Raw genomic sequence first — 11159 nt, forward strand, 5'->3', positions numbered from 1 at the left:
TATCCATTATCCGAGCTATGTTCGAAGGTATCTAAAGACCCATTATCATTTACATAACTGCATAATTACTTAATTATCATAAAGCGAAAAAACTGTTACGGATGTGACGTTCAGTACCGTTATTCATACGCGCATAAAAAATCGCAAGTTTACTGTTATCGAATGTATGACCTGTTTGCTGTCCCGCGTCATCATTCCGCATTTCTGGTACATATATGTACATACTTATGTATGGGTTTTTTATCGCGTTGCCATTAAATAAAAAAACGTTCTTATCTTTTAAGTGAAAATATTCGCTTTTTAGCACACTTATGTCAGCAAGCAATCGCTAAGGGGGGTGTGTCGCCCTAATTAACTGATAAGTAATTGAAATGCCAAGGGCAATTAATAAAATTAACATTAACATTTAAGAGCGTAGGTGGCGTTTAAAAGCGTGATTAATATGATTTGATATCTAAATACAATAATACTGAGAATGCTAACAAGTGCATGTTTTTGACTTGTTGTTCAAATTTGGTATCAATTTCTAGCCTCTATATGAAACAGTGAGAGCATAGCAATTGAGAGATTTAAGCATTTCCTTAAATTTTTGTTTTTTTACGACCCTAATGTTCATATAAGTGTATTTATGTATGCACAAATTTCTAACATTTCCGTTTGCACTTTCGTTTTTATCAATTTCGAATTGTTTATTGCCTCGAGCAATAGTTGCCGCTTTTGGAAGTTTTCGTATGTCATAAATTTTGCTGCTTCAATGACATTGCTGATGTTTGCCGCCGATTATTGAATGAGTTTGAATGTGAATGAGTGTTTTGAAATACTACACATTATCAATGACAAGTTTGTGAAATAAAAATGAACTGTTGTTCGAGCAATAAATATTTGTTTATAGTGTATATAGTATTTACATATTTTTATTTGTATATACACACATATGTATATATGTACATATCGTCACCTAAAATGGAAAATAACGTAACAACATTTTCGAAAATTTACAGTGGCGTGAATGAAACACGAAATAAAATGGAACAAGAGTGAAAAAAATTTTTAATATTGTTTAAAACTGGTTCATATATGAGCGCAGAACCTGAAAATGTTGGACATATGTAATATTATGCATGTAATTTGAAGTAGTGAATCGTAATCAATAGGATACTCAATTTCGATTTTTTTGATGATACGTTATTTTGCATTTTAGGTGACGATATATACTGTATGTCTTATCAGCTGTTTCCTGTTTGATTTCACACAACATTTTTGCAAAAATATTTTCGTTTTGATTAAACAACTGTTCAATAATAATTTTATAATAAATTTTGTTAGTTGAGCTCTACAAATAAACATATATGTAAATATTATGAAAATTCTATAGTTTAAATGTACACGTAAATAAATATTAAATGAGAATTGCGTAACAACTACGTATTTAGTAATGTAAAGTCTTCTGTAACACACAAATGAGATCTGAGATGATTAATATCATACACTATGGCAAAAAAATTAAACCCGTAAATGATATTTAAAAAAATAATAATAATTTTGCTAATTGTCCAAATATGAATTAAATTTCCTTCAGTAGGAATATCCCAATGGATAAAAATATTCAGCAAGGATTTATTTCTAACCAAACTTCGTGTGCGGAATAGTCGCGAATATTGAAAAGGCGCACGGTGATCTACTTTTATCAAAAACGCAAGCCTACGAGTGGTATAAAGCCTTCAAAGACGGTCGAGAGATCGTTGAAACATGCCTCGTTCTGGTCGAGCTTCGACCTCTTCAACTGACGAAAATATTAAAAAAGTGAAAGATGTGGTGCTTGAAAAAAGTCAAGCACGTGTTAGAAAGATGGCAAGAGACTCGTCTTCTCTCATAAGTCCGTTCGAATGATTTTGGTGGATATTTTTGATATTAAACGCTCGTACCGATGAAGCTATTCCGCTTTTTTCAAAATGAAGACCTTAAACAGGTCTCTTTGGACATGCTTGATCGTCCGAATTCCGATCACATATTCATGGAGAGCACTATAAATACCGAAAAGACAAGGTTTTATGAGTTTGACATGCAAACAAGTCAACAATCATCGGAATGAAGAGAAAAACGAGCCGAAAGCAAAAAAACCACGCCAAAGCCGCTCAAAAATCAAGGAAATGGTCATTTTTTTTTCAATATTCGTGGTTTGGTGCGTCATGAAATTGTTCCGGAGGGACAGACGGTCAATAAGGAGGTCTATTTGATCGTATTGTGGCGTTTGCGTGAGAACTTCCGACGAAAACGGCCAGAATTAAGGAAGAACAATTCATGGAGTTTACACAATAATAATGCGCCATCGCATCGAGTCTCGATTGTGACCGAATATAAACCCAAAAACGCAATGAATACCATCGATCAACCGCCTTATTCACCAGATTTGGCTTCGTGTGATTTTTTCTTGTTTCCCAAACTGAAATTGCCGCTCTAAGGAACCCGTTTTCAGTCCATCAGATAGATCCCAAAAATTGCTTATGAAAAGTGTTTCGAGGACTGCAAGAACCGTTGGTGTAAGTGTATTACATTTGGTGGGGATTAGTGTGAAGGCGACATAAAACTATTGATGAATAATTACAATTTGAAATTTTGAAAAGAATTTATTTCTATTTTTGCATATTTCGATAGTCTGCACCCTTAAAAATCCCACACTCAAATTTCAAATGAATATCTCAAATACCTTTTCAGTTACAGGTTTGTAATGTTCATCCGCTGAGTTCACACAGTTTATCATTAAATTGTTTTGGCAGACAAAAAACTACCAAAATTTTGAGTACAAGCCAATCTTTTTAAACGCTGTCATTTTGTTAATTTTTTCGTCACTGTTGTACAGACAATATCTTCTAGAAACAGGTTTTATAGGTTTCTTTCATGGAGGAGTTTGTAATCGCTGCAGCAGTAGAGGACCTTTTGTTGAACGCGTGTATAAATGAATAAATTTCATAAAATATTTTTATAAAACAAAAAAATTAATTTACCCTTAAAATATTAAAAGAATTTATTTAATCGTTTTTTTTAGTTTCACAAAATCTCCTTTTTTGTACTGTCAGAGTAGGCGCGCCTCCTAAATAAGTTTTAAACCTTTTGTTTGGTATGTTTCCTAACTTTTAATGCTCTAATTCCCTTTAAATAGTAGTTTTAAAATATTTCAAATAAGTCATATTTAACAAGCTGTAAGACACGAACTTAGAAGAAAGGTCCTTGCACCCTTTGAAATCAATTTAAATTTTAAGTACGGAATGTAAATGATTTTACTTTTCTTATAATATTGGTATTGGCAGAGCCACTTAATAGCTGATTTATCAGCATTTTTAATTTTTTTGCTTTTAGTTAAATTGCTGCACTATTAATTTTTAATGTAAACCCTTTTCTAATTAATAGATATACCATATAACATTATTATAAATAGTATACTTTATTGCTTTGAGTGTTCTTAAATAAGCTTGATACCAAGTACTGACAGGTATTAACATTTCAATGTGGCCTGGTTTTCTACTAACACACCTATATAGAGAAAATAGTTTCAAAACTTTTATAACTTTCTTTATTCTTTTATTCGCTTAGATATTCCGATGGCACCGTAAAGCTGCGTAATTCGAACATCGAACTGATGGATCAAGATATTCTCTACCATCTTGCTCTGGGCAGTGAAAGTCATGATTTGCACGAAATGTTCGGTGATGTTAAAGTAAGTAAGGAGATTTTCATAAAAAATAATATTATTATATGTGACCTGGTCTACGAAAAGGGGGCTAACGTGCGAAAACTAGTTTTCTGGGAAAAGCTGTTAAAAATAATCGTCAGTTTCTCGTTATCTCATTAATTGTTCTCCTTTTTTTGACACCTAAGCCCCCTTTTCGTAGACCAGGTCACATATATATATATAATACTCTTGCTAACGTTTAAAACTTAAATTTATAGCGGACTCTATAGGGAACCCTATCAATTGACATTTCTTCATACTTTAATTAATTTGAAGTGCACCTGCTCGCTATGCATAAACTTTGATCTTGTCTACAAAAATTTAGCACCAAATTCACGGAATTGAGTTCAATGCAAGGGATTATTAGGCCTTCTCATGATAATGGCATAACCGCGAACTATTCTAAATTTCTTTAATTATGTCAAACTATTTTATTTATACCAGTTGTCTTTTCGAATCGCAACCCTTTTTGAATCCGATAAATATTATCTAACGACCAAACAGTTTTCTACTTGTATTAATTTATGGATTAAACAGAAAGAGAGGTTGAAGAACACATTCAAAACAGAGTTAAACAGATTAAACCAAGGTAACCTTGAACTTCTTAATGACTTTTACACTTTTTGTAATGCTGTACCTTGGGAGAGCAGCCAGTTGTACATATTTCACCACTTAAGTCCTTCATGCGCTGGGAAGAGACTACGTTACCTCTACCAAACCCTTCTGCTGACATTTGGAGTGTGTGTTTGGCTATCTGACCGATTACTTGGTGAAGCGGTATGACATCCAGCATGACTTCAAGTGTCGCCGACAGACATGTGCACCGACCTTGTGCGCCGACACGCAGATGCAGGCGAGTCGTTGTAGTTTCGATAATTGAAGTACTACCGAAGACTGCGATGCTTTCGAAGTCTCAAGCCACATTGACAATCTTTGGCTACTATGTCTAGCAGAAGATATTTCTTTAGTTGAATTTGAAAGCGTACACCCACTTTCTACATAATGCGATTTGAAGTCCCAACAGCTTATTTGACTTCGCATTATCTCATTGGAAAAATTAAAATTTTATTTGTTTCCGTATATATATCCTTTTGTTTCTATAGATTATATCGGTCAACATATCAGATATTTAATAAAATTAGCATATATTTTGAGTCGCATATTTACAGTAATACTATATAACAGCATTTCTTGTTTGCAAATATGTAAATTAAAAGTCAAGTAACACATTTTCCTAGAAGCTTGTTAAGCAGGTCATGGATTTTGAACACCCCTCATTAACATTAAAACTAATCACAATGTTGTTCTATAAATTTGCTACACTATAAATATATAATTAATAAATATGCAAGTATAATTATAGTAAACAAATATGTGAATATATAACAATATTAAATGAACTTGAAAATGCCGCTCAGAGTTATTCTACCGGATCTTTGAGGTGCCATGTAAATTGTGTGAATTTTGCTTGAAATCGAATCAACTAATGTTTGAAATAATTAATTCGCCTTTTATTAAACTAAAACGTAATTGATGTGATAAGCTATCATTTAAATTAAATCCCGCTAATCTCGGCGCTAATATTCACTTACATACACACGCGCATACATATGTACATCTGGGCGTACAATTGGGAATTAACATACAATGACTGTGTCACAATTTATACACAAATTAAAATGATTGCCGCTGATACATATGTGTATTTATAGTAGATATGTATATTTTGGTATTAGAGGTCAAAGATGAACAAACATGCCACGAGAAAGAAATATATTGCACTCACATACATATGTATATATAATAAGAGATATTTTATTAAATATGTACAGTAGATGGCATTAGTAGACATTAGCAAAGTCAGGCTTTCAAAAATAGAATTTTTCTAGAAATGCAAAATCTACCAACAAGCTTCATTAATAAATAACGCCAAAAGCCATAATATTTGAATACTTGTATATATTTGTATTAAAAACCACAAAATTCCGCTGTACTGCCTCACCTTCAACTTGACCACTTTCACACTTGGCTCAAATATGCATAAATTGGCTTCGGCTATTTCGGGCAAGAACAAGTTTCAAATCCTGCAGTTGTGTATAAATTGTTTGCTAAGTGTAAATTTAAAGTTTGTACATATGTGTGTACCAACAACTCATTACTCAACGAATCAAAGCAAATAGCTGATGTGAGTAATCGGTTGGAAATTGTGCAATCAAAAGAGCGAATAACCATTTTGGCGCCTAAACGTATGCTTCAATTTATAATTCATTTAATAAACATGTATGATACTACAGTGCACTCCCGCTAATATGAACACTGTGTATGTTGAATTAGGTTAGGCTATTCAAAAGCAATTTCGTTATTTCTTTCCAAATCTTCAATTGCTACAGTCAAAGCAAACTTTAAGTACTTAGGCTAGTGTGTTAGGCAGTAGAAAAGCAGTAGATATTTGTTGTTGTAACGGTTACCGATCATCTAAGTGTATGGTCCAGAAAAGAGCTGTAGGTAAGAACCATATTTTGTATAAAATTATAGATTGTTAATGAAACAACTTATTCCGACAGGGTTGTACCATAAGAGAGGGACGGGTCGTTATATTAGTGGACTTAACTAGAGATTTTTTGCGTTATAGATTCGGATTTTAGTACCAGATAATCATTCTTCTTCTTCCGAGTTTACAACAGTGCGCCAGTCGTGTTTCCTTCGCACTATTTGGCGCCAATTTGAAATTAAAAGTGCAGCCAGGTCCTTCTCTAGCTGGTATTTTCAACGGAGTGGAGCTCTTACTCTGCTTCTTCCGGCGGGTACTGCGTCGAATACTTTCAGAGCTGGAGTATTTTCATCCATTCGAAGAACATGACCTAGCCAGCATAGCCGCTCTTTCCTTATTCGCTGATCTATGTCAATGATGACGTTATCCCGTACAGCTCAGCGTTCCATCGTTTTCTCTAGAAAACTCGCAAGGCCTACTCATCAGATGTTGTCATTGCCCATGCCGCTGCATCTTATAGCAGGACGGAGATGATGAGTGACTTGTAGAATTACCCCTCTCGGCCAACTTGAGAAGCTCTTCGTACTCACGCATTTCGGCCTCTCTTATTTTTTGCCTGCAAATGCATCTCGTTTCCATCTTCAACTCTCGGTATGATTTCATCCTGTAAGTTTGTTTTCTCTTCACTGAGACATAACATCGTATCAGATGTTCTTTTGCCTTTTCCGTAAGCCAATGGTTTCTTTTGTAGCTGTACATAAGGATATTGAAATGCCGTCCCACTGTTCCCTTATACCGAGTTCCTGATGAGTGCTCTCTGTTGTGATTGCAGCTTCTCGACGTCGACGCAACAAAATAGTGCTTCGAGTCAATGCTAGGCCTTCGGAGCGTACGCACGTCTAAAACACTGAAGACGTGTCTTCCTTCTGTCACAGCATGACCGACCTGGTTGGTGGCTTTCGATCCGGAGACAGCCCAGATGAATTTTCCTATGCTCGAATCTAGTACTACAGATAACCATAATCATACACAGTAAGCAAATAGGACAGACTGAAGGAAATGGAAAGATTAATTGATGTCAAGATCGTGATAGTAATAGACAGCTTCCTTTGAAAGCTGTGTATAAGGTCGGATATCATTCGAGTGTTTTAGGAAATACTTTTGAATATTCTTGGGAGATGAACCGCAGGCGTAATTTGCGTAATATTAGACCTTAATGTTGTGTTATCAATTTGATGGTCTACTGACAGCTTTTTCATTCAAGTTCCATAGAAAGAAAGGGAGATAAAGCTACTTAATCAATATAAAGTCTATTACCAGGCAATTGCCTTCTAATCAACAACATTTCTCTGACGCTTTCGCCGAGTACAGCTAGATGAGGATCTAAGTTTTCATTTAGCTCTGTTATATTGATCGTATTTAGAGTATATGGTATAGGTACAAACCATCAAAAGTTCGAATAAATAACCCACGGATTTTTGTACTCCTTCGGCAATTTGCCGAGGCGATGAAAAGGGGTTACCGTGAGTTGTTGCGGGTCGATTTTTTATATAAAATTGAATATGGGAAATATTCTACGAATTATTCTAAACAGCTTTGCTCAAGAGACTATCGGTCTAAAACCGGTTTCAAGTCAGCGACTTTTATGGCAAAGTTTAAAAAATGTGAAAAATCGTTATTTTGGAGATATGTTATCTATATAGTTGTCGTATCTGGTTGATTCCAACAAATGATCAATATAATATCAAAATTCATCTAGTTATATGTGACCTGGTCTACGAAAAGGGAGCTAACGTGCGAAAACTAGTTTTCTGGGAAAAGCTGTTAAAAATAATCGTCAGTTTCTCGTTATCTCATTAATTGTTCTCCTTTTTTTGACACCTAAGCCCCCTTTCCGTAGACCAGGTCACATATATTAAATTTCATTCGGATATCTCAAAAACTGACGAACACATTTGAATAATCTCTAAAAAAAAAATGTAAAAATTGTCTTCTAATTTTCTTTCAGTTTGTTTGCATGGGCGGAACACCAAAGCGTATGGAAAACTTTGCACATTTCATTATGGGCGAAATTGGTTATAAATTACCCGCCGGTACAAAATTGGAAGACATCAGCGCCTATTCATATCGCTACTCAATGTACAAAGTAGGTCCAGTGCTTTGTGTTAGTCACGGCATGGGAACACCCTCTGTCAGCATATTGTTGCACGAATTGATCAAACTCATGTATCACGCCAAGTGTCAAGACCCCATATTTATACGTATTGGCACTTGTGGTGGTGTTGGAGTTGAGGGGGGTACTGTTATCATCACCGAAGAAGCGCTCGATAGCCACATGCGGAATGCGCACGAATTTGTAAGTAAAAATCCCCTTGAAAATTACTTAAAATAACTTTTGCTTACAAAAATTGACTTGCTTCCAGACAATTTTGGGCAAAACTGTTTTGCGACCTGCCAAATTGGATAAGAAACTGGCACGTGAGCTGAAAGCGCTTGCCAGTGAGGATGATCCTTATGACACGATTATCGGCAAAACTCTCTGTACAAATGACTTCTATGAAGGTATGAAGAATTAATTAATTGTATTACTTATATTATGAATCGGAATTATTATTTTTTTCCTTGCTTTTGCAGGTCAAGGTCGTTTGGATGGCGCATTCTGCGAATTCACCGAAACCGATAAAATGGAATATTTGGAGATGTTGAGCAGCAAAGGTGTGGTCAACATCGAAATGGAGAGTACCATTTTCGCTGCACTTACATATCATGCTGGCATTAAAGCGGCAGTCGTATGCGTTGCGCTATTAAATCGTCTAAATGGTGATCAGGTGAGTTGCATCGAAATTACAGAGGGATGAAAGTACTTCATGAGCCATTAATTTCTGGTTCGGTGTTCTTCACTTCATGAAGGAGAAGTCATAAACTAACGAAATACTATATCAAACTAATTATGGAGTTGTGATAATCATCGGTTTTTATTAAGTCAAATTCAATGAAAAAAATCGCTTATGTCAAATTCAATGGCGACAAAACTCTCATGTCAAACACAATGAAAATCTGCAAAACTGACAACAGCACAATATACAATGTCATTTTATATTCAGGTTTTCACTAGACTGTTGAAAATTTTTGTCATAATTATGCAATTTTAGGTTTGACTAGAAGTGTCATTGATTTTGACATTGTGCAAAATCGCCATCCCGTCTATATTCAAAGATAAAAAGATTTTTTACAAAATTAGTTTTGTATCTTTTTTTGCCGTTTGCTACATAGGGAACACTTGGCATTAGATAAAAAATGAACTTTGGAGTAAGCAATATGCAATATCTCAAAAACGGAGAGAGTAGTTCGCCTATATACAGAGAGACGGGCATTGTTAAATCGACTCAGCTCGTCACGTTGATCATTATCGGCGTTTCCTTTTGGGTCAACAGTCATGAAGTGAATGGGACTCAGCTCTGCTTTAGAGGTCTAATCGGAGACTAAATTCTGGTGCCACAGGGGGCAGTAAACCTTTGAAGATCACTCAAATCTGTTTATTTCGGTCCGTTGTTGGAAAAGCATCATGATTGCTGTGGTTTAAGCAAAGAAAAAAGGAAAATAGCAGAGCTTGTGTCAGTGCAATTTGGAGTCACATTCTGGCCGGGTGCCAAATCCGAGCAAGGAGGAATTATATTAATTTCCTCCAAATTGATACCAAATATTGCTTGCATTGTTTGCGGCGCTGATCAGGGCGTTGTTTTTGATCCGCTGTGCTTTTGAGCACCCTGTGGTTAGGTTGAAACACGATAGGTACTTACGTAACATACACACGACGTTGTTTACTTTTGAGTGTTACAAACTTCGTGTCAAACTATATACTATATAACTGTATATACGCTGTTCAAGCTATAATGAACTAAATTCCAATGAATCCATTTATTTTCAGGTAAACGCACCCAAAGAGGTAATGCACGAATGGCAGAATCGGCCGCAAACGCTCATTTCCCGTTACATATGCAAAACGTTGGCGCAGAAAGGGCAACTGAAGTCACTCTCCCGAGGCTCAATAAAGTCGCCACGACGCTTCAAGCTGGTGCAACAAGAGTCACAGGCGCATGAATAAGCGCCACAAGTGTTTTATAACTAAATATATATAAACGAATATAAATACTTACATACCTACATACATACTACATATATTGACGAAGATCATTTGTTGCCAGTTAACTTGCCAGTCACAATGGGTGGTAGAGCGCAACATACGCATTAGATACTATATACCACACATACCCACATATAAACATACACAATATTAAGATTGAAACAAAATACAATTAATTGCATATAGATGTATTTATAAATATGTTAACAAGTAAATTTAATAATAACAAAAACAAAATGTTAAAAGACACTCCATACGAAACATTCCAAATACAAAAAAAAGAAAATGAAGCGTTAAAAGACCAAAAACTAATTGTTAGCCAGTGTTGCACATGCAATTTTTTTTAAGAATATAATATACAATGAAGCACAGCAATTTATTATAGAAAAATCAATTTGCTGAAACGTTTAAAATATCGGTATTTATATATATGTGTAGCGGTTTGTTTAATACACGCTTTATTGTGGAAGGAAAATTTAATTTTACTTTGTATTTATGCTTATTTAAGTGTTTAAGTTATTTAATTACGAAATTATTTTTTAAGTTTTCGAGTTTTTAAGCAAATAAATAAAATTTCTAAAGAAAAGCAAGCAACGAAAATTTTGCATTAATTCAAATGAAGCGATTGAGACACCTAAATACCGTTACGAAAATAGTAAATGGTCAGTTTATGTACTACGTGCATTTGGGAACAAAATATGTGTATCACCTTTAGTAGGCGTGGCAACTGCAGATGCATTTGAGGGGCACACCTGGTGTTCTATTAAAAATATATTTAAAAATTTTTCATCTTT

At 34.9% G+C, this 11159-nt stretch overlaps 1 protein-coding gene across 3 annotated transcripts in view; it reads left to right on the top strand.

Annotated features, from left to right (window-relative positions):
- Window positions 1-10955, top strand: part of LOC126756769 (uridine phosphorylase 1-like) — a 50087-nt gene extending 39132 nt beyond the window's left edge. For all 3 annotated transcript variants that reach the window (XM_050470110.1, XM_050470121.1, XM_050470099.1), the window contains 5 exons: window positions 3592-3715; window positions 8230-8577; window positions 8645-8783; window positions 8856-9049; window positions 10150-10955. In XM_050470110.1, coding sequence (XP_050326067.1) covers window positions 3592-3715; window positions 8230-8577; window positions 8645-8783; window positions 8856-9049; window positions 10150-10326 — 982 coding nt within the window. In that variant the 3' untranslated portion in view covers window positions 10327-10955. The remainder of the gene's footprint in view (window positions 1-3591; window positions 3716-8229; window positions 8578-8644; window positions 8784-8855; window positions 9050-10149) is intronic.
- Window positions 10956-11159: the final 204 nt, after the last annotated feature.

This window comes from Bactrocera neohumeralis, chromosome 2 (genome assembly GCF_024586455.1).
Source record: "Bactrocera neohumeralis isolate Rockhampton chromosome 2, APGP_CSIRO_Bneo_wtdbg2-racon-allhic-juicebox.fasta_v2, whole genome shotgun sequence".
In the NCBI taxonomy this organism is placed as follows: domain Eukaryota; kingdom Metazoa; phylum Arthropoda; class Insecta; order Diptera; family Tephritidae; genus Bactrocera; species Bactrocera neohumeralis.